The sequence below is a fragment of the Macrobrachium rosenbergii genome, chromosome 27 (assembly GCF_040412425.1).
Source record: "Macrobrachium rosenbergii isolate ZJJX-2024 chromosome 27, ASM4041242v1, whole genome shotgun sequence".
In the NCBI taxonomy this organism is placed as follows: Eukaryota; Metazoa; Arthropoda; class Malacostraca; order Decapoda; family Palaemonidae; genus Macrobrachium; species Macrobrachium rosenbergii.
This window is the reverse complement of record NC_089767.1, coordinates 4,846,020-4,870,006: the sequence shown is the minus strand read 5'-3', so window position 1 is coordinate 4,870,006 and position 23,987 is coordinate 4,846,020. Positions and strand designations below refer to the sequence as shown.

Here is a 23,987-nt window from a genome sequence, read left to right as displayed (position 1 = left end):
TTACTTAATTTTGCTGTACTTATTAATCATCTTTAAGGAAGACTTCAAAATAGCAAGAGGAATGTAATTATTTTAAGAAGTGGCCTTCTGTTTTATAGAAGGCATATAAAAAGATATAGCTTTTGGGGGATTCTTGTGATGGTACTGTATTGACTGATATCACTCCAATACTTTGTATTCATTTTGCACAGGGTGCAGGAGTCTAATGTGCTTGGAAATATCCAGAAGAATGACACACAAGGCTCACAGCCGGGTAATCCAAATCTGATCTTGCTAGCACAGCCAACCGTCAGCAATATCCTCAAGACTCTTAGCAACAAGAACCAGGTTAGTTTATTTTATCTGTTTGTTGTTGGAAGACAAAGAAGATAAAGATTGTTTTGCTGTGAGGATTCAGACCTTGTTTCATACATTTTCTCTGTTGCATAAAAGAAGATAAAGATTGTTTTGCTGTGAGGATTCAGACCTTGTTTCATACATTTTCTCTATTACATAAAAGAAGACAAAGATTGTTTTGCTGTGAGGATTCAGACCTTGTTTCATACATTTTCTCTATTACATAAAAGAAGACAAAGATTGTTTTGCTGTGAGGATTCAGACCTTGTTTCATACATTTTCTCTGTTACGTTTTTGTTATCTGAGTTTCATATTAAATTCCTGTACAGATTATTTGATATTGAAATTGAAATATTGGATTCCATTTCTTGATATATGTTTCCCTATGATGTGCTTAAGTTAATGTTTTTTTTTTAAAGTAATGTTCTTACTCTTTAATTTTGCCATTCGCGTGTATTTGGATGACAGGAGTCTGTTCTGCCTGTCATGAGCCGTCTGATAAGTGGAAAAAGTCGAGACCTGCTGCTGGCTGCTGCTGCTGCATCTGGAAGTTTGCACATATTTGCACAGAAGGTCGTGAAATTTAATGAACTGAGTATGGTAAGTTCAAGGTACCCTCTTAGCGTCACTAACTTACTCAAACCTCAATGAAGGTTTTTTATGGAAACTTGTTGAATATTTTTTAAAGATTTTCAAGTTTTCATTTCCTGGAAGAGAAATGAATAAAAGTGAAAGTACCAAATCAGTAAAGATTATATGTAGTAAATAAAAAATAAGGGAAGAATCTGTTCGTAACAGACACTGAACAACAAAAGATGGCAAAGGAAATAAATATTCTGGTGTAAGATTAGCTCAAGCAAATTCTGAAAAAGACAGAATTTTATATTCGTTACAACACAAATAGATTTTATGGTAAGAAATAAAAAGGTGTACTGTACTTTCGTTTATTGAATGAACATATGAAAACCATAAGCTTTTGATGTTATTGACCCGAGAAGCAAGCAGCCATAATAATGAGCTCATAATTATGTAGGCCTGTAATTTATCACGTAGCCTACTGTATGCAAATTTCTCACCTAGATTAAATTGAAGCCAACACATCCAGATGCATCCATCTGATTATTCATTTTCTCTTACCAGATATGTCCAGACATACGGACATATATGATATTGGGGTGAAAATGTTCGACAGTCATAATGGGAACTCTATGCATTTATTTACAGAAAATGTAATGACATAATAATACGGTGAATGTTGTCGAAACTCAGACTTCTCATACTGCTAATTGGCAACTGTCAACAGCATCTCAAACCACCTCCATCTCTCGGCACTACTGTCAAACAGTCAAGTACGGATGCACCATACAAATAATAAAACATATTCTTCATTTTCCCTGCACATACCACACGCATCTAAAATCTGAAAGCACCAGCGTATTCAGGGTGAATTTATTGTATGAAAACACGAGTTTTATTTTATCTTGATCGCATGAATGATGCAAAATTCGATGATAAGTAAAAACAGGTACAGTATAAAGAATGAAATGCTTCTCTCTTAACTTTTACTCGTAATTCCTTTGTGTTTTATCTTACTGATTTCAGGAAATCATGATTTAGTTGTACAATTAATACCGAATCCTGTGGTATGACCAAAACTTTCCTATCTTGTGCAAAATATGAGATAAATGAAGAAGTATAAACGTATTGCTAGTTTTCTAAGCTACAGACAAAAAAATGAGACACTGAGCGAGCCGCCTACCTCCCAGTACCAGCGAATCTGAGGCCGCCAAACAAACGTCTTGTAGGCACAGGGCTCACACAAGAATCTACCTTAAGTGAACCAGCTATAGTCTTCAGACTGCCATGAGCATGAATTACTCCTGTGCTCAATACCAGGCTGGACCACGCTCATATTGGCTCCATCCTCAAATATGCTTAGCCTGGATTTGACCCAGACCATTTTGTGCTTGATAGGTAGTGTGTGCTCGTGCTTGCCTAGGTCAGTTAGTGGGGCCAACCTAGCTAGTTCTGCTTCCAGCATTAGGCATGAAGGTAGAGAGCACGACGTTTCTCACTCCCTTTGAATATCTTTGGGTCTCCAGACATGTCACAGGTATCCAAGTAGGCACATGTTTGGGCTGCCACACCTCCCTCTACTGTTACTGAGATCCCTTTTTGATTAGCAATGGATCCTTTAGGAGCAAGGAGTCCTTTTTCTATGAAACCATTGCAGGCTGAGTTGGAGAGGCACTTCCTTACTGTCATACTCTCATCTGTAAATGAATTGACCTCAGGGTAGCAACCCTGGCTCCATGTCAGCACTCGGTGTCTGCAATTGAGCATGCTTTGGGCTTTGCCCTGGAGCCATCAACGTTATTTCTGCTGCCCAGGTTTCCATTTGTGATCTGTGTACCGAAGACTGCCTCTGTAAGTTATTCGTTCAATCTGCTTCCCGTTTCTGACATAAAATGGGGGAAAATACTCTCCAGATGATGCTGAGACCTGCTTTCTACAGATGGACCTCTCGGTCAACTGACAACCACCATTCCTCTGGAATGTCTTCCATCAGATGGAATCACATTCTCACTCACTTGCTGTTGGTTAACTGCCAAGTTTCTGTGACCTGACCGACTTTTGCCAAATGCATCTCCATATAAAAAGTTTGTTTTAGGAAAATTTCAAATTAGTATACTGAATTTGTATTTGAGAACTGAGATACTTGACTGGTGTTTACCTGATGTTCATGTGGCACATATGCCGTGGCTCTTATGAGTTTCTCGTCTGATGCATTCAGAGACCACAAATGTGGGACGGTTATGAACGATGAGTTTGTGCTGAAAAAAATTTGCATTTTAAAAATTCAGTATGTATGGAAAAACGTTTTAACTAAAGTTTATCCATTTGTAATGGTTAGTGTTTGTTATATGTAAGAGATGTATACTAACAGCAGAATTAGAAATGTTGTTTTAGGAAAAGCACGCAACTTTGAAATGATATTTCTGTATTTAACACTGCAGTTGTCAAATAAAAAGACCTCTTTATAAAGCATCCTAAAATTCACTGTGATATCTAATAATTACTGTTTTCCCATGCATAAATGATGGACATTTTTTGTCAGGACCCCCAGCCGGGTGAAACTCCTAAAATGGCAGTCAGCCGAGCTCAGATGTTTGACATCTCGTTTCTGCTTCTCTGCCATATTGTTCAGATCTATGGAATAGATGTGAGTAGCTGTTTTTGAGTTGTATATTTCTTTTAATAAGTGATGGATAGTTTTTATTTTTGTCTGACACTTCCTTACTGCAAAATATTGTTTGATTGGTGGGAATATCTTTGCAACAATTTGTAGATACTTGATCCACCCGGGTTTCCTGTTTAACTGTCTTTAATATTTCTTTTGAAATTACTGTTCACACTGTCTGTAGGATTTTTATTTAGTTCTTTCTACATAAAGTACCTGTACCAGTAGGGTACAGGTACTCTGCACCATGCAGGGAGTGTGAAAATTATAGGGTTCTTTGTCCACTAAGGAATGATCTGTCACTCCCAGAGTTGGGAGAGTTTTCATTTAAGTCGATCTTCAAGCAGTCACATTAACCAAGTACGTAAACAGTCACCCACTTTGAATGGCAGCATTTAGCAATGTAAGGCAACTGTTCTGAAAAAAAAATTCAATTTTTCCATTTTGGTTTTTTACAGGAATTTGTTTTTGGAACGGTTTTCATTATTGTCAGTAGGTAAATCCCTGAGTCAAGCACAATCTTAACACTAACGTATGAGGCTGCTCATGAATTTTTATTTTGTTTGCTACTTGTAAAATCTAACCATGTTGTCTTTAGATTAAACATGTCATTTAATCATATTTCAGTATTAACTGATTACATTCTTTTTAATTTAACAGTAGTCTGTCACAGTTGCATAAGAAACATCAAATTTCCTGTGTTGTGAATGATCTTGAATAATGCTTTTATATAAATGAAAATAATACTGTGGCTCTAAGAGGAAATAAACTTTTGCTTTAGGTTGTGGTATCCGAGAAGTGCGAGACCTTCATAGAACAGTGGATGCGAGACAACATGCCAGAGTTGGGGAAGGTCAAAGCACCTCTCATATCTGCCCACACTGACCAAAGTGCTGTTGAGGATTTCATCAGACAGGTTAATATATCAGAAATTGAAATGAAATACAAGTAAGGATCCTGCATTTTAAACATGTTTTGAGAATTGTGGTTCAGTGTCTTATATAAAAAATACTTTGGGACCCAGTCAGCATCTCTAGGAAAGCGGGTGATCGAGGTTTGGGAGGCTAAAGAAGGTAATAGAATAAAATCACTGTGCCCTTATATTAATCTAGCCTGGATAGCCATTTATGCGGTGCACTTCAGTAACCATGGTCTTGCTGCCAGAAAATCTCAAAATGCCATTACTGGTATCATATGGGCCAGTTGATAAGAGAGAGCCAAATGTAATGTGAAAGGCCATAAGAATGTTATGGACCTTATAGGTCCATTAACTTATAACTGAAGTAACCCTTTCAGTAAGTCTGGGAAAATTAACAGCCTTTGCTTAACAATGCAAATACTTTTTACTTCTAATCTTATGGTATTATTGTTAATACCATTAACATCAACATTAGGTTTACCTAGGCTGAAAGGGTGTGTTTTAAAATTTTCAAACTCGCATTGCTCATCACTCTTGTCATCATCATAATTAACTTTACTGCATAGAATTCTATGATTATTTATCCTTAGATGTAAAAGTAGGAAGGTTTGTGTGCATGCTTAATATTATATGAACAAATGTCAAGTAAGCTAATCCTGAACTTTTACATATTTGTATAAAACCTTAAGACCTTGAATATTTGACAGTATGGCTAGTAATCTCAATGTTGGGAGCAACTTCAGACTCACTAAAGCTAAGAGACACCTGGTCATCTCGCCTGTACTGAGCGGTGTGCTCGGTCATTCCTGCTTACACTGCTGAATTTGTTCCAATCATGCACACCACTCCCTCGTTACTCCTGTTCTCAGTTGAACGTGCACCTCTATTCACGTGCATGACTCATCAAAAGAAAGTCACAGTTATGGTTTAAATAGCTTACATTGCATGCATTGCATAGCTGCACCCCTGCCTCTGTTTGGGCTCACAGCTTACCATGCAAGTTCCCCTGTTTGGCTGAAAGGCCGTCAATGTAATTGGCCATAGTGATAACCTTCTAATACAGTTCTGAAGCTGCTGTTAGTCCTGATTTATTTGCTGCTGCTGCTGTTCCCAAATCACCTGCTCTCTGCTGTGATTTCTCTTGCCTGACGATTCCTGATTCATGACTATATTACATCAGGTTCTTCCCTCCTTTTTTTGTAAGGGATCACTTCCCTTAACACACTCCTTTCTGAAGGCTTCCAATGTTGTCTCTGCTGCCAAGACGACAAAATGCATTGTTAACTTAAAGGAAGTACTCATCATTTGTGGTGGGGATGGTGAGTTCCCTATTCCCCAGCAAAATGAGGTGGAGAGCTACTCAAGACTCCTTGATTAAACTTAGCAGAACATAAATGAGTCATGAAGGTTGAAGCGCTTCCCTACAGCGGTAGGTGTAAGTGTTGAGGGCAGTATGAAGGGCAAAGGTTGGAGGCCTAGCTCTAGCAGACTCTTGGTTACCATCCAGGTTTTCTCCCGGCCAGACCTATTTTATAAGTGGGCAGTATCATCTATCTGCAACAGAATACTGACTCCTGGAAAGGAAGTGATTGTTTGTGAGGTTTCTCTTCCTAGATCATGTCATCCTTACTTGTGTGGAGGTGGACTCCAACAAGTTTTATGGGGGAAGTTGGAGATAACCAACTAGTAGAAGTGGGTTCTGATAACCACTAATGATGTGAGGGTGCTACCAAGAATATGGAGGACTCAGACAAGACCAGGTAACTAGTGGTATCCTTAGGTTGTGCCTTAGTTCTGAATATTTCCATGTTGATGTGCTCTTCTTCTAGCTAAGCTAAGACTACTAGAGGAGTTCTTTCAGACTTATTCTCATCTTCCAGCTTTGAGAGCTTATGCATAGCAAATATGATGGAACAGCACCTGTTTCCTGCAGCTGCTATCAAAGATGTGACAGAAAGACTTGATACATCGAGAATAACTGCCTTGGGGTCGTTTGGTAATGCGACAAATATTCATCACTCGCTGTCCCGTTTTATTATTGTCCTTGGGACTCTATTCTTGTTCCTGATACTAAGAGATCTGACCCAACAATGTCAGTCAGATTTTCATTTCATACATTGCAGTGCTCGCCCTTTCATCAGCAGGGAATAAGGCCTAACTTCTTTGGGACTAATATAGGTCTTCTCTTGCTCTTTCTACTAAGAGATCTGACCCAATAATGCCAACTGTGTCTTCAACCCCTAGGTTACAGCGCTCGTCCTTTCACTGACAGGAAAATAAGGTCCAACTTCAAGTTGCTGTACGGCAACCATAGAAGTTAAAGTTCATCTTTGTCCACCATCCCATCTTAAACCTGTTGAGTCTTGTCTCAAGAATTTATGGATTATATGGCAGGGGATAGGTAACTGCCATTTTCAGAGGTAATCCCCTTTTTGGCTCTGGAACCAATCCAGTGTGAGACGAATTGAGGAATTCAGGTAAGTTCATCAAATTAGGCAGTGAAGTGAGGTCAGTGATGTAGAAAGGGACTGTATTGAGGAAGTGACAGGCAATCTCCGTGATTGCTACAGCTGTTTATGTGCAATTTTCAAACCCTTTAAGATGAACTGGCAGTACCATTCATCATGCCACAGATATTCGCTCCTTTATTATTGGTTTCAGTTGCTGCTTGGAGCCCTTAAGCAGGGCATGAGAGTTTTAAGGTATCTCAGTGATTGGCTGGTCATGGCAGCTACAGTTTTAGAACTTTACACACATCTAGTATCACCTCAATTAGTACTAGAGCCTTTTCATCAGCTGGGAAAAGCCCAATTTATATCCATCATCTGCTTGGTAATGGCTTTAAACATATCAGCTACCACCGTTTACCCTACACAAAGGGAACACTTTGTCTTGCAGGAATTCATTCAGGCTCCAGTTCTTCCCGTTGTACAGCCAGTTTTGACTAGGATCTTTTTAGTTGCGGCTGAGCACGTTCTGCCTCACTTCATCAAGAGGATTTTCCAGCATCACCCTTCCAGGAAGTGGTAGTAGGTCTCAATGGCAGAATTCAGAAAACCTAGTGGAAGTTCCCATTGTGCCACAAACGACAAAACTGCTAATATTCGTAGATGTCGTAAGGGAGGAATTTGGGGGCCCACGTGGATTTTGAAGCTTCAGGTAGGTGGTCTTGGGAAGAAAGGAAACTACACATTTTATATTAAGAGCTGGAAACAGTCTTTCTAGCCCTCCAAGCTTTCATTCATCTGTCTAAGAAAGTTGTGGGCATTTTGTTGGAAAACTCGTATCATGGTGGCTTATGCTCAAAATGAGTCGTGTGCAATCTTGCCACAGAAATTTTCATGGGGACAAAGACTGAACTGTGATGCTGGTTCTCAGGTTTGCCTTATGAAAAGGAGCAATTGAAGCATTACTCAGCCCTCCCAGATTAGCAGCATAGGGAATTAATGCCTTCATGATATCCTGGGACAACCTGGAGGTATACACATTTTCTCCATTTTCTTTAATAGAGCAAATTATGGACAAGATCTCCCCTGCTGACTCTCATGGTGGACACTCCGAGCACACTTCTAAATAGGGAGAAACTGCTGCACCAGTCTCACTTCATTTTTTTTCCCAGAAGGTATGGCTTCATAACCTACGCACTTGGAAGCTCTCAGATGATGCCCTGTCAGTAGAGGCTTTTTTATCTTTTTTTATTTTAGTAGCTGAAGTCTTCACTAAGCCATTCAAGAAGCATACAACCAAGCTTTCCAAGTACTCCGTATGTGGTGCAGTGATAGATGCAGTGATCTATGCCAATTCCTTATTCTGTGAGTAGCAAACTCATATTGTTTTTGCATCACCTAAGGAAGTACCAGTGAAGAGCTGAGAGTATTTTTGGAAAATTAAATTATTTAGAAAAGGAGTTCTCATCTGTTTTCATCTAGCTGAGCAGTTAAAATGGAAGTTTCTAAAAATACAGAGACCTTAAGGCCAAGACAGGTTACCCTTAGTTCAGCCTGCTTCACTTTTAAGAGAAACATGGATGTTAATTCTTTTAAATACTGCTTCTCGGAGGGATACTTACATTTTTGTATGATTTTATTTATGAGAATTAACAAGAAAGGGACTTGTATGTTCTCTTTTGGACTTGTAGTGGAAGCAGGCCAATTTTCAAGTCCCAGATGTGGAAGCAGGCCAGTTTTCAAGTCCCAGATGTGGTTTGATGTCTAATTCATTTTCCTCATCCATATGATGCATATCCCTTTCTTTATGGACATAGCATTCTGGGGGTAACAGTCTCTATGTCTTGATGGTTTTGGTAAGTTTGCAATCTTGTCTGAGCAGTGCAGAAAGTACAACCTGCAGCCTTACTAAGAAGGCCCCTTGTTAGTCCTTAGAACTCCAAGACGACTTATGATTCCACTGGCTGTGGCTCATCTTTTTCAGTAGGGCCGCAGGTTTAAGGAGATACTCAGGGTATTATTTTAAAGTAATAGGTTGGTGATGAAACAAATATAATCTCGTAAAACCAAAATTATTCTTTGTTTACAAACCCATCAGCCAGAAGGCACAGAGGCAATCTGGAATCCTGGTGTATTCTCAGCCAAAAGGAACCAGAAGGATTCTTCTTCAGTGGCATTTCTGGAGGATGTTTGGACACACTGTAAGGTTAATGTAAAAAAATGGGTTTGCATAGACAAGTATTAATTTTGTTATAAAATAATTATAAATTTAAGCTCTTTAATAAAACGCTGCATAACTTTAGGATACCATGGTAATAATTGATTTATTTCAGCTCTAGTAAAATTATTTTAGAGATCGGCAGATGTAGTACTTGCCATGAGCTTAAACATATTCTTATCCCTCTTGGTAGTTAGGTGGGTAAATGTTGTCCTTGGTCTTTTAATGAATGTAAGGTTGAGTTTGACCTGGAACATTGTTTTTTCATTTGCTTCATGTTTTCGATTTTTAAAATACAAAATCGAGAAGTTAAGAGGTCATCATGGCTGTTACAGTTTATATTACTGGTAAATGGAACTAGGAAACTACTGTATATATTTTAACATACACAGTGGAACAAAATCATTTGAAATTATTTATTATAGTTAGGATAGTTTATTCCAACTTAAATAAAAATATATCTGAATTCAGCAGATCTGGGTATGTAAACACCTGAATAAATTATTATTTCCCTTGGGAGTACAGTAGGATAGCTTTGAATTCTTTCTCTGAGTGTTGATTAAAGCCTTATCATGGTCATTCCAACTCATATTTCTGGTACATGTACATGTAGATTCTATATATTGCAGCCATTAAAGCAGAAATGCTTAATATTTTATTATCATGGTGAAGCACCTCTAATTAAACTATGTATATGACAGATATACACATGTTTAAAATTGCATAAATTCTTATCCTTATTTCTTATTTTGAATTTCAGAGCTTTAACCGATATCATTGTGGCTAATACTATATGCATTTCTGTTACATGTAACCAGAAGATTCTATTTGTTATATATTTACATATTCTTTCTTATAGTGTTTATTTCTCTAAAAGAATTGCTTTCTACAGCAACTGACATTTAAATGCAAAAGATGCATCCATAATTCACTGGGAAGAGTGGATGTATGGAAGAGTGTAGTTCATAATGCATGGAAGACATGGTGACCTCTCTCACCATTTTTGTCATTGTGTCAGCTTGTCTACATTTTGTCTTGTTTAGCAGTTTACTTAGATTGTTGCTGACCCCTCCACTTTTGAATGTATTGCAGCCTCTGTCTAGTTCTCCGAACCTCTGGCTTCTAGGTAAAAGTGAATGAGAACAGATAAACCCATGAGTATTGTTTTGCTCGAGATCCATCTTTCTTTTTGTGAAATGTCTTAATGGTGAAAAGTTAAATGCACTACGGTTGCCTGTTATCTTTTAAATGCGTTGACCTAAGCTGGTTGAAATCTCATAGAGCTATTCTACAGATACTTGCCAGAACTAAAATTTTAAATAGTTATCAATTAACCTTGTGCATTTATATAATGAATTATCAATTAACCTTGTGCATTTACATAATGAATGTTACTATAATTTTTACTGGTTACAGCATGGTTCGCTGGAGTGATGTGTGCCAGATGGCCGGGGTGGCACTAAAGGAAGTTGTTACTGCGGCACAACATGGAGCTCTGCCTGTCCAGCAGGTCAAAGAACTCATTGATCGTCTTCGGTACCATTCATGCTGTCTACCAATATGTGTTGCAACTTGGCTGTGCTCTCATGTTCAGGTACAGAAGATGTGATGGAGAGTAGACAGCATGATTCCCGTTTGTGTATGAATGTATCTATTAGATTTATTTTGAAGGTACTTACACTGCAGCTGATCTTGTGTGTACTAGAAGAGTTGGAAGACTCTGACGTACTCAGATGGAACTACAAGAAGGGAGGCTGGGAATGAATGGGTGTTTGTGAAAGATGAAGCACTGGGGTGAATGGCAGAATTTCACAGAGGCCTTCCGTGTCACTCAGCATTGGAGGGAATGATGACTGAGATTTCTTTTAAAATGTAAAAAACAGATGCCAAATAAACATAGAATTTTAGAAGGGTTTCTAGGATTCGGTATCATTTTTGTCCAAAGAGAAAGAAGGGATGGATAAATGATGGATAAAGAAAAATACATAACCCCCATTTTCCCCTTCTTGACTTCTTGGTCAGTCGCAAAGTTGCTCTCTCAGTCCTTCCTGTAGTTGTGTATAAAAACCTGTAGACCTTTCATTATGTACATTAATGACTGATCATCTCTAGCTTCTGATAATGTACCATCTCCAAGATTTTCACAGTGCGCTTGAGTAATCTTGTTCCTCTTAATTTGCACATTGTGTTGTGTCCCATTTTACTTTCTTGAGCATTGTTGTGAGCCTCTTTTCCCACTCTTCTGGTTCCATCTCTTTGTTAGGTTCTCTTACTTTTTTGCAAGCTCATGCTGGACTGGCCCTCCAGCTTCTTGTATTGAATTGCTTGTTATGCCAGATGGTCCTGGAGTTTTAATTTTTCTTCTTCTGGAGGGCTCTTGTAACTTCTTTAGCTGCCTCACTTCCTGTTGATCCCTCTATACCATGCCAGTACCCTACATTTATTTATTTTCTTCATTCAGATACAGGCAGTCCCTGGTTAACGGCGGGCTTGGTTAATGGCGATCCGGTTTTACGACACTTGTCTAGCGACGAAAATTGGCAATTTTCGGCGCTGAAAGTCACCAATTACCTCTTATCAGCGCTGACAATTGGGTATTGGCACCGATACATACCTAACAGAGGCGCTGATAACTGAAAATCGGCGCTGATAAGCCCCGAGAATCGCCGATTTTCGGTTAGCGGCGGTTTTCGGTTATCATCACACCCTCAGAACGGAACCCCCGCTGATAACCGGGGGCTGCCTGTATTATCAAAATTCTGCCTCAGAGTACTCCTATAGCTCTTCCCTTTCAATTCCGGTTCTTTCTGAGGAATGAATACGGGCCATGTTGTCTGTTGTTTGAAATTAACTCATGAAAATGTATTGATAAAAAAATGCCTCGCATACAAACCTCATGTGCCAAGGTCTCTCCCTTTCCACTTTCTCCTCCAATTGAACGTAGATTTCTCTTTTAGGGGCGTAGCTTCATAATGAAAGAAGTGAGAGATTTATGGTTATTTCCCTTACTGAGAGAATATATGTGGTAAATGTGAATATATACTTTTAACTGAAGCTTAGTGTTAGCTAAGACAGTGGCTTTATTTAGGTAAAACGTGAAGTTTATTTCATGAAATATGCTTTATGCCTTGATAGGTTGTGGATGGAGAGCAGTCTGTACAACCCCTCAGCTTTCTTCAGTATTTACAGGCTTCACTCGGAGACCACGATCCAGCAATTCCCACCCTTGAGAACTTCAAAGACAGGTATATTTGGAAATTGTCCAATTTGATTAAAATTAGGTATTTGATATAGTTATGGTAATTATAGTTCAGAATTTTGAGTGGGTAATTATTCCATCTTACATTTACTTTTCTAGTAAAAATCCTGTGAACTTAATGTATTCTGAATGCGAAAGCTTAACCTAAAACGTCATTCTCTCCTTGTCTCCAAAATGTTGGTGGTGAAAATATGAGGTATATTTAATAGATTTGTATTCTAGAGTATACGGTTCTTTTCCAGGTCAAATTTACTAGTCCTTATAGTAGAAAATATGATACAAGTGACCAAGGGTGGCATCCATTCCTCGTCAGCGGCAGGCAGCAACAGTAGGTAAGTGATTTAGTTAAGTGCTTTTCATGTCTGAATTTGTAGAATTAATTCCTACCAATGCTCAGAATTATGGGGATTGAAAACACTTATAGAAGTATTTTATAGTGATTTGTTTTTAAGTTTGTTATATTTCTGTTTAACAGGAACATCATATGGAAGTTTGTGTGTCAATACCGTTATGTAACAGTTTACACTGAATGATGCTTTTCTCTGTAATGGGAAGTTCTCTTAATTTACAGGTTTTCACTTACATTTGTAGTTGCTTTGAGAATGTGGACCTAAATTCAGAATGTTCCTCTGACTGTCCTTTCAAGCTTTTCTTGTCATCAGTAGCCAAATTTGAAGTTGTTTTTGTTTTATTCTTCCACAGTTTAGTGTCTCGGAATCTTCAGTGTTTCGTTAAGATACAATGTTGTAATATAACATTTTTCTCGTGTTAGGAATGTTTGTGAGTGTTGGTGTAACGTATGTTATTGAGTTGACATTGTTTCGCTTCTCAAGTTTAAAAGTCATGTACAGGCAGTCCTCGGTTATCGGCGATCCAGTTTTATGGCGCTTGTCTAGAGACAATGATAACTGGATTTTTGGTGTCAAACTTTGCTTATCGGCACTAATCTCTGGTTATTAGTGCTGATCCTCACTTAGCAGCGCCGCCAATCTCCGGTCATCAGAGCTGATAAGTGGGTTATTAGTGCTGTTATTGCTGATTTTCAGTTATCAGCGATTTTCGGTTATTGTCACCGCCGCCAGGAACGGAACCCACGCCGATAACCAGGAACTGCCTGTACTTTGTATTTTTCATGCACAAGACAAATATTTTAGCCTGTAAATGGTTTTATTTTATGTATTTAATGCTTTAATTTAAAAATAGGACACAGTATGTGCATAGTGTTATTTATTAAGGCACCTGAAAGAAATGCTATAAAGAAATATCCACGCTGGATCCTTCTCTATGTGTTAGCCAGTCTTTTGGATCAATGAGTGTGGACTATCAGTGGACTGCATAAGGTGATAACATGTACTACTTGTATTATATATTTCTGAAATTCATGAACAACTCACTAAAGAACAATAAGTTGTTTCACAACAAATCCACATTATCTATGAGCCATGTAACTGAAATAAGTTTCTCAGCAGAACCAGTAGTACAGTTGCCATAACTGTCGAACAGAGAATGAGATCAGAAAGCAGGAAATGTCTGTGAATATGCTTTTGGTGTGATAAAAATTGATTATTATTGTCAATTTTATTATTCAAAGTTAAGATCATAGCTTGGAGCCAAATTCACCGGCCAAGAATTGCTATTTTCATTAGAATCTTTCTGATTACAGTGGTTACATGAAACTCTGATGGCTAGTAACGGAAAGAACACAACTACTAGAGCAGCGGTTAATATCATGAGCAATAGAAATCCTCATGTTATTCTCCCAGGATCAGGCAAGAACTGTGTCTTATCGATACATTGTACCTGGTCATCGTCCTGTTGCAGACATCTGGGATTTCAGGCATTTGATTGCCAACCGAAGACGATATTGATACCATGCACAGCTGTCATGATTTCACCGTTGCTTGATTTTAGTCTCCAAGAGAGGAAAAAGGTGGGGAGAGCACTCCTACCTCAACCTCATTGTAAAGAATTGATGTTGTTGATAAATTTCTTCTTATAACACTTTAAGTCTTTGTCCCTAACTTCCAAAATCTTTTCTTGTCCAAACCCCCATTCCAGCAGTAGGATTTCTAAGAAGAAGGGGAAAACTGACAAGGATTGTTTATTCTGGCTCTTTGACATCTGCCATGTACATCATCAGGACTTCAACAACTTTTTTCTGCACATGTTGTGCTGAGGTCCTGTCTCCCGTGTATAGGGATCCTTAACCTTTATTTCATCTTGCAGATGGATTAAAGGTCTCAGCGAATAGTGACACAGACATTGTATAAGGAGATCAGAAGACTCCACAACTTCACTAGGCAAACTGTTCCACATTTTAGTTGTAGCCAAAATACTGGGACACTTTTAGTGGAAATGTTTCACTTAGTGCTAACCATTCCCCAGCTAATTTTGTAGGTACTGGGTAATGTTAGTCCACCATTATTTGGTGTAAAATCATAAGTAACAATAAGAGGTTCTTATGTAAGAAGCCTTAAAATAATTATAAACTTTTTGTTAATGTAAATCAATTTAGATAAGTATTTTTACTGATGTTAATTAAAATTGTATTATATATATGTATGGAATAAAATTTTTATTTATTTTTACTTGAAGCAGTATCAGTGGAACCAATGGAAATGATGTCAGCATGGCAATGGAAACCAATACTATTTGCTTACTTTCGTCTCAAGAGCCCCTCTCCCACCTGCTGAAGTGCACGTGGCAACAGATTTTCCCAAGTGGAATTTTGAACCACAAAGCCCTCTGTACTTTCCGGGACCTTCTCAGACTTGGTGGTACAAGATGGTTTGTCAGTGACATAGTCAAGGTAAGGCAAATAGAAGTTGTGGCACTGAACGGTCGCATTTTATACTTTGTTCCCTTGTATTTTGAGATTCATTCTTTCATTTTAAAATAAAAATGGTAATAACATTGCTGTACAGTACCAAAAACTATTCAGTCCTGTTTTAGAAATTTGGTGATATATTTGAATATATAAACATATATTCAGGCAGTCCCCAGTTATCGGTGATCCGGTTTTACGGTGCTTGTCTAGCGACAAAAACTGGCAATTTTTGGCGATTTTTGCTGCCGAAAATCTCTGATTTCCACTTACTGGCACCAAGAATCGGGTATTGGTGTCAATACATACTAACAGAGGTGCCAATAAGGGCGAAAATCACCAATTTTCGGTTATTGGCGATTTTTGCTTATTGCACGCTGTCGGAATGGAACCCCTGCCAATACCCGGGGACTGCTTGTACATGGATTTTTTGTTGATAGGACAGAGATTTCTCTACTTTATTTGTAAATATATTAAACTAGTTGAGCCTTGTTATGGTACCTCTAGTTTAATCATGATTTAAAGGGATGAAACCAGTAATTATATTAACGCTAATAGTGACAGTCCCCGAGTTGGTCTCTTACCTAGTTGTCATGCCCATGTACAGGCAGTCCCCGGTTAATGGCGGGCTCAGTTAATGACAATCCGGTTTTATGGCGCTTGTCTAGAGACAAAAATCAGCAATTTTCGGCGCCGAAAATTGCCGATTTCCGCTTATCAGTGCTGATAATTGGGTATTGGCGCCAGTGCATACCTAACAGAGGTGCTGATAACCGAAAATCAGCACTTTTCGGCACCGATAAGCCCGAAAATCGCCGAAAAAGTGCTGGAAATTGCCGATTTTCGGTTAGTGGCGATTTTCGGATATCATCAACAGAACGGAACCCCCGCCGATAACCGAGGACTGCCTGTACTTATAACAAAGTCAGTCCATTTCATACCAGTTGTGTTCTGCTTATCAGACAGATATAGATGGCTTTCTCATGCTTTTTTTATCTTTCCTGCTAATAAACTAAACTCAAAGGTTGCTTTATCTTTCCTGCTAATAAACTAAACTCAAAGGTTGCTTTATCTTTCCTGCTAATAAACTAAACTCAAAGGTTGCTTTATCTTTCCTGCTAATAAACTGAACTCAAAGGTTGCTTTGTCCATGCAAACTGCATAATCCATTATTTGGCAGTGGGATGGCACATACTAGCAGCCATAAACATAGCCCTACTGGTATTTGTCAGACTTGTGCAAAATAAGCAACATGCTCTTGGCAGGAACCATGAAGTTTTGAAATTTCAGAGGGAGCATAAGGGGAGGAGAGTAAATCCTCCCAGCAGAGCTCTGGCAGAGAGCATTTCTCTCCTTTTGAGAGCAGATTCCATGTCCTGGCCAACATGCCAAGTTACTGGAATTCAAGATCTCCCTATGACTCCCTCAACGGAGATGAAGAATCATACACTGAGTTAGATTCTTCCAATATTGGGCATGAAATAGACCTTGCCATTGAGCTTTCCCTCCTGAAACTGGAAGACCAAAGGACACTGCCTTTGTTTTTGCATGAGAGGGTTCCCTTGAAAGAGAGTCTGGGGTCTCTCATTTAATTACTAGATGTGAGGAGGTACCTAAGAGGGCCACCCTCCTCCCTTGAAGTACTTTTTTGCCATGCAATAACCTGACATTCAGGAGGACCCCAGTAGGGGTCACCCTCCTTCCCCTGAAATTCCTGTTCCTTCCAGGGACCATGGTGTTTTATCAGAGACTCCCAAGTCTTTGCCAGGCAGCGACAGTGTGGCCAGTCCAACCCAATTCACCCAATAAGGAAATTCTGTACGATGCTTTTTTAGAGTTCTTGGACTAGAAAGTACACATTTTTAGCGAAGTCCTTGATACTGCGCACCACTCTATCAGAGATGCTGTGGAGGATTCATGTTGGTTATTCGAAACAACTCTCAACACTGAGTGGGAGGTTTTTCTAAGACTTTTCTAAATCTTCCAGTGAGAGACTAGAAAGTCTTCTATAGCCACATGTGCATGGATTAATCTTCCCACAAAAAAAAAATGGCCAAAAAAAACAGTTGGCCTTAGTAGCAAATTAACAAAAAACTCAAGGCCAAAAAGAAATTAAGTATGTCACTAAGATCCCTCTAAAGTTAGAAGACTCACAGAGGTGCAGTCCCTGTTTTCGTAGTTTCAGCTGTTTCTATTACCACAACCAATTCAGACTATAACTCCCTGAAGCCAGGAGGATCCGTGACACCAATATTTGCCCCTGATAACAACTGAGAATCCTTGGCATGATGCCTCAGTGCAGTGTGTCCTTGTGCCAGACGGCAAATACCTCATAAATGAAAGTAAAACAATGATTTGGGGGAAATATGTGGTATTTTTAGGACAGGGCTGCTTTTTCCTGATACAGAATGACACTTGATCCCGCTTTCAGTAGGCAATTGGAAATCACCAGTGGAGACAGTCATCCTCCCTGCTAGTATGGCAACAAAAGTCATTGGAGGTATCCCCTTTTTTTCTGTTCTAATGGAAATGATGGTACTCCACTATCCTGGAGAACCATTACCAGCTTTGGGTGGCCTCAGCTTTCTGCCACTTCATTTCTATAATAATTAATCATGTGAAGGCAGATTTTAAGAACTTTGCAGTTACTGGCAAGCATTAGAAAATAGTAGAAATAAAGCTATAAAATTTCCGCTATCCCAGCATCTGGCAACTTCACGAAGAAATGGACAACACTTGTCCTTCCTCTTCAAAAGGAAAAATTCCCATTCAAATGTGGGCTGCCCAAGAAGTTTGGTGCCCCTATGGGCCAAATCTCAGATGACCCAGCCACTTCTGAGTTCCATGCAAGGCTCCACCTCTTTTCGGTCCAAACCCTGTACTCTATTCTGAAAGTAAGTTTGAGGGGCTCTCAGTCTTTTATGACTGTTTTGGCTGTGGTTGCAAGGACCTTTTTGCACACCTTATGGTGGCACTCTATGAGTTCATGGAGATCACCGTATGCCTGAAAAGAATTGAGTGCTGCAATTTCCAGATGACTACCGTTGTCCAATTATATTCTCTCATTCTGTGGGACTTGCACCATCTCTATCAATCTGAAAGAGATAAAATATGTTCTTATTACTGTTCCCTCCTGCCTCTTCCTAGGGTTTCAGATAGGGAAGGACAGGTACAGATTCAAGTCATGTCCTTTGGGTTAGATATCCCACAGAGAATAAAAAACTGAGAGTGGTAGTCAATCAAAGGGGATCCTGATAAACTGTAACAAGTCCTACCTTACACCCAGTAGACATTTTATCTGGTTGGGACTTTGTTCAGATACTTCGTGGTTAGTCGTCTTCCTAGCCAGACACAAACCAGGTTAAGGAAAGAATGCAGAGGTTCCTTACTCAGTCTGAGTTTTCTTGCAGACTTGGGTAGTTGGGAAGATATCCCATCCATGGACCTGGAAGGGAACTCTGCAAAACAGGTTGAACTGACTCCTCCTCTTGTGTGGATAGTAATACACAAGGATGCCTCTTTGACAGGTTAGGGAGGCCATTGGGATGATTGTCAAGCAGTGGGAAGATGGTCGCCTGTTTTAGGAAAGTCACATCAATTTCTTGGAGGTGATTTCTTTCCTTCTGTCTCTGGAAATTGAAGCATCCAAAGAGGACCCAAATTTTGTTGGTCTTAGGCAGTATATATAACAGTAATAACTTCTATCAAGAGGTTGGGTCCTTCCTTAGCCCCTCTTAGTGTATTTATGCTGTTTATATTAAGGAAGGCTGAGGCAAGGAAGTGGAACTTGTCAGCAGTCCACCTCATGGGGTTGCTCAGTGCAATAACAAACTCCCTGTCGAGGCAGACAGCAGCCTCGACCAAGTTGATGTTAGATAAACCCTCCTTTCAAGTAGTTGCTAAAGTGCTTCTGCATTTGGAAGTGGACATGTTTGCCACACACAAAAACCATCATCTTCCAGTGTGTGTCTCCAAACCTGGACTGTCAGGCAATAGCAAGAAATGCATTTCTACAAGACTGGAACAAATGGAGAACATTCTGCCTTTGTCCTCCATTGTCCCAGATTTTGAAGTTTTGAACAAACTGCTAATCTAGTGGTCCCAAATTGGCCAAAGAGTCATTAGTACTTACTGCTTCCATAATGGGCAAGAAAATCAGTCTTAATACTGTCTGCTGTTCTATCTCAGACAGGAGGAGGAAAAGTTGTCTAAGCATCCTCCTTTCTGAGCCGTGGCCTTCATGCGCAGATTTTTAAAATCTAGTCTACCATGAAGATTATTCACCTAGTGTTGCGAGCTACCTGGTGCAAAAACTACAAACTTCACCCATTCAGCAATTCCAGTCTGCATGGAAAATGTGGTTGGATTACCTCCACACCGAGAGCCGGCTGAGACAGTTTTACATGATCTGATCTATATGTTTGAGGACAGATGCCTTGCTGCTACTGGTTATGTCATACAAGGTTGCATCATTGAAGCCCATGCTGTATGGCTGCAGCCTTGATTCAAAAGAAGTTGTTTTTAATTCCCTTCTCCTATCTTTTGCAGTGCTAAGACTAGCGCCTGCAAGGCTTCTTATCTCTGGGTCCATGACTCAAGTTCTTAGACCCATGTCATCTCAATTCAGTAATCCTAATGCAGCTACAACCAAGTCTTCCAAAAGGGTTCTTGACTGTCTTGGCATCCCGGCTTTCTTATTTGGGGACAACCCCATCACCTACACTTGTAGCCATCCCTGATGTCTCCTGGCTTGTCATTTCTGGCCAAGAATGAGGACCCTTTAAAGAAGAAAAAATCTTATTCTTCTACAGGAACTCAGAATTACAGGTAGACATTACGCCCCGTCCAAGCACTCCAGGTTCACCTAGATGTTGCAGCAAATGTCCCCAATGGCCCCTTTTTCTTACACCCTGTCACAAACAAGCCACTTTCTTTGCATAGTTTAAGAATTGTTTTAGTGTCCCTAATTAGAAAGGCAAAACCCCATCCCCATCTTGGTCCACTTGATGCCTGGAGATGGATGCATCTTTGGCATTTCTTTTGAGGAAGTCTCTGCTACCATGACATCAAGCAAATTTGATAATGTTGTATATATGTTGGTATGTGGTATGGTAATTTCTAGTCTCATAGATGCCTTAGGGGGAAGCAAAGGGCCTTCTTAATGCCGTGGTAATTCTGAGACATTGCTGGTGAGGGATGCAGTAGTGCTATATCCAAACCCATCATAGTTAGGTTCTTGTTTTTTTCATATCCTTCAGTGTTAAACTTCAATGGATATCATAATTGAATAAAAGAAAGAGGAAAGTTGGTAAAAAGTTACATGACTACCAAGGACTGTATTTTGTCAGGATCTTCAGGATTAAAATCAGGAGCTATGACATTTCTTCACTTGTCACTTTCTTGTGTATGCTCCTTTGAGGATGAACAGTGGCTATACTGTGAAAAAAAAAAAACAGGTTTTGAAGAAGAAAAACCCTATTTTTGGTAGCTGCTGTAATTCCTCAAACCCACCCACTTTCCTTGATGAAAAGACAGGAATTTGTAGTGAGTATTTTTCTTACACAGGCCTAGTGAGTAATGGGGAACTTGGCTGGCCTGCACCCTGATGCCACATCTGTGTGACAAGGGTAAATGCTTTAGGCAAGGGAAAGAGCCCTCTTCCCTGAGTCCTTTAATACTCTATCACAATGCTTCGAATCAAAAGCGCTATTCTGGGTAAGACCAACTATCAGAGAAGTCTGTTATATTGGTTGATCTGTCTTAAGGAGCCCTGGGGGAGCATAAAAGTGACTCCTTTGAGGACTCGCAGTGGCTACCAAAAATAGGTTTTTCCTTCATCAACAACTGTTGTTTTTAGATAAAGAAATCAGAAAGGGCATCATGTTTTCAAACAAGCAATCTCATCCTCTCTTCTTTTTTCACTTCAGAATTTTCCCCTCTTACTTGTATTTTCTGTAATCTTTGTAAAATACATGAAGCTGGAGATTTAGTGCCAATGAGTATGGATAGCATTATGCATGGCCAAGCTTCTGTTTATGTTTCCTCTGTTTTGTTGGTCATAGTTTGCTAATTTTAAATCGCAAAGGATAGTGCGGAAGTGCATTCAAGAACTTTTCAGTTCAGATGTCAGCAAATTTGAATGAGTCACCGTTCTGCAATACTGTGCATTGTTATCCAGAAACTTTCAGTTTATAAGTCTTTTTGTTCCTATTACTGCTCAATACAGTATAGCATAATTATCAGTCAAAAAGTGCATGCAAATGAAGCACTATTACGTATTGTAAATATTTTTTGTGAGTAATCCTTTTCTCTGTATTTAGTGTGGCATGCAGATTGTCTTCGCCTCAGACCTGGACCGTGCTGTTGACTTGATATTTGGTCTTCTACATCAAGATGTTGTTGGATGTACTCTTAGTCTATTGGTTCATACACTACCCATGTACATGACTGGCCCAAATTCTGGTAAGCTTCAGCTTTAATTACGTAGTAACTATGGAATATGGTCATACGTTAACTAAAAAAAGTGTGCCTTTTAACTGTACTTGCATTGTTGTTTTTATATCATACTTTTGAGTGAAAGTTTTACTCTTGTAACAGGGATATCAGATGAGGTACTACTAATGATGTTCTTCATTTTCTGAGACTGCTGTCAAGGACAATTTTTTTCTTTATATATTACAAACCCAATACTTACAAATACCCCAATGTCACTGTGACAAAATCACCTGAACACAACCAAAGATTGAAATGACGAAAGTAGACACCATTCACCACTGTGCGTGCCTGGAAGAGAATCCTCAGGTTTGAACTTTTGTAACTTTACCTTTCGTTTGCCTACAGTGACAAACGGTTCATCCTTAGGCCAACGGTCTCATTCAGTTTTCTTCACTTTTCATTTTTCTTGCCTTTAATTCATTTCATCGGTGACATTTTTTTCATACTGAAGTAATTGGTGTATGTGTCATTTGGTGTGGTCTTCATAGAACTACTAGTTATTGTCCAGTACATATTGTCCAGTGTGTCATAATTTGCAAGAATTTTGTATGTATGTCTTTCATGTGTCTTCAAGAGAAAACGAAAGTAGTGCTAACTTACTTCAAGTATACTATTAGATTTGAAATCATTGCATGCCTTACGCTTTTGGTAAAGTATAAGGTCAGTCCAGCTGATTAGCAGTCGAGCTAATCACCTAGACTACCTTATACTTTACCAAACCAAACTGAAAGCGTATTTCTTCAAACCATGAATTGTCATTACATTCAGAATCACTTCCTAGGTAGAAGGATTACCTTTACAAACTGTATTTCATTAAATACTTGTAAATATTAGTTTATTTACATTTTATAAGTAAAATTTGTAGTGTCCATGTGTTTTCATAATTTCTCTTTCCCTTTGAATCCTGACAAGTCAGTGATCTAATGAATCTTTTGTAATAGTATTGATTTCCTTATCCTAGAATTCAGTGCCTAAACATTTGTAACAGAACTTAAGAATCTTATGTGATCAACAGTGCATTAAAAATGTTTCATTTTTTATTTTTTGTACTGATTTGCAAAATTGTAGAGAGGTTTATTATTAAGGTATGCAGATATGAAATCTATATCATGTATGTATTCATGTTTTAGGCAGTAGTAAATGTAAGTATTTGATCAGAGACAAATAAGAATTTGAGTTTGTTATGCAATGAGTTTACAGGCAGTCCCCGGTTTACGATGGGGTTCCGTTTTTATGCCGCGTCGTAAACCGAAAATCGTCGTAAACCGAAAAATCTTCGAAAATTGTCAAAAATCCTAAGAAAATCTTACTTTTAATGCTTTGGGTGTATTGAAAACGATGAAAACTACATTTATATTGAGTTTTTCATCGAAAAAACCTCCAAGTTTTTATTATTCTGCCGTTTTGGAGCCATATTTCTTCCGTCGGATCGGCGTACAACGCGTCGTAACCCTGGAACATGCGTCTTAAACCGGGAAATAATTTCTGATGAATATATTTGAAAAGCATCATAACCTCGGAACGTCGTAAGCCGGACCCGTCGTAAACCAGGGACTGCCTGTACATTCTCATAAATTTACGGTGATAGTCTGCATAATTATTTGCCCATTGCGTGTATTGGACGGGAATGTAAAACTGTCAGATGAGTACAGTTTCAGCATTTCTTACGGTAACAAGTTAGTATTAAGTGAATCTACCAACTTGTGCTAATCATCATCATAAAAATCATTTTATGAAAGAGAAAAGTCTCCTTTGTTAATGTGAATTATTTGAAAGATGATTTTGTGAGTTATGATTGACAAGAGAATAAGTAACTTTTTGTCGCTTTCTTTTATGAGATTTCGTTTTGAATAAAAATAATTTTTCAGATGACTTGGCGTGTGAGCCAAGGACTCATGCCCTTGCACGCTTGACTGTAATGATGATCATCTCTGCTTGGTTAGTGGTTCAGCAACCATCTGTGAAATCAGAGGTAAGTTATTGCTATTTTCAGTTTAAACCTGAAGGCTATATAATACCTAGTGTTTATCATTATGTTTAGATAATCTGGGATTTCTTTTTAGTATGTACTTTGCTGATGTAATTTTATTTAGCATTCCAGTTAATATTTGAGACTACCAGACTCTAAATTGATCAGATTGGGACATAGGTAATGAGACTAACAGTCCTAGTGACTGAGTCTGTGAAAGTTAGTTATTACTCAAGTAATAAATTTTCCCACTGTGGTGCTTTGTAATTAAATTTAAAA

General features: G+C 38.8%; 1 protein-coding gene across 4 annotated transcripts in view; it reads left to right on the top strand.

Annotated features, from left to right (window-relative positions):
* Nucleotides 1–23,987, top strand: part of LOC136853373 (mediator of RNA polymerase II transcription subunit 24-like) — a 56,219-nt gene that overhangs the window by 23,843 nt on the left and 8,389 nt on the right. For 2 of the 4 annotated variants that reach the window (XM_067128795.1, XM_067128797.1), the window contains exons 11-20: nt 192–327; nt 805–936; nt 3,455–3,559; nt 4,359–4,525; nt 10,578–10,755; nt 12,297–12,406; nt 12,663–12,752; nt 15,016–15,229; nt 21,565–21,706; nt 23,608–23,711. In XM_067128795.1, the coding sequence (XP_066984896.1) occupies nt 192–327; nt 805–936; nt 3,455–3,559; nt 4,359–4,525; nt 10,578–10,755; nt 12,297–12,406; nt 12,663–12,752; nt 15,016–15,229; nt 21,565–21,706; nt 23,608–23,711 (1,378 nt within the window). The remainder of the gene's footprint in view (nt 1–191; nt 328–804; nt 937–3,454; nt 3,560–4,358; nt 4,526–10,577; nt 10,756–12,296; nt 12,407–12,662; nt 12,753–15,015; nt 15,230–21,564; nt 21,707–23,607; nt 23,712–23,987) is intronic. The other 2 variants (XM_067128796.1, XM_067128798.1) reach the window with 1 other exon arrangement.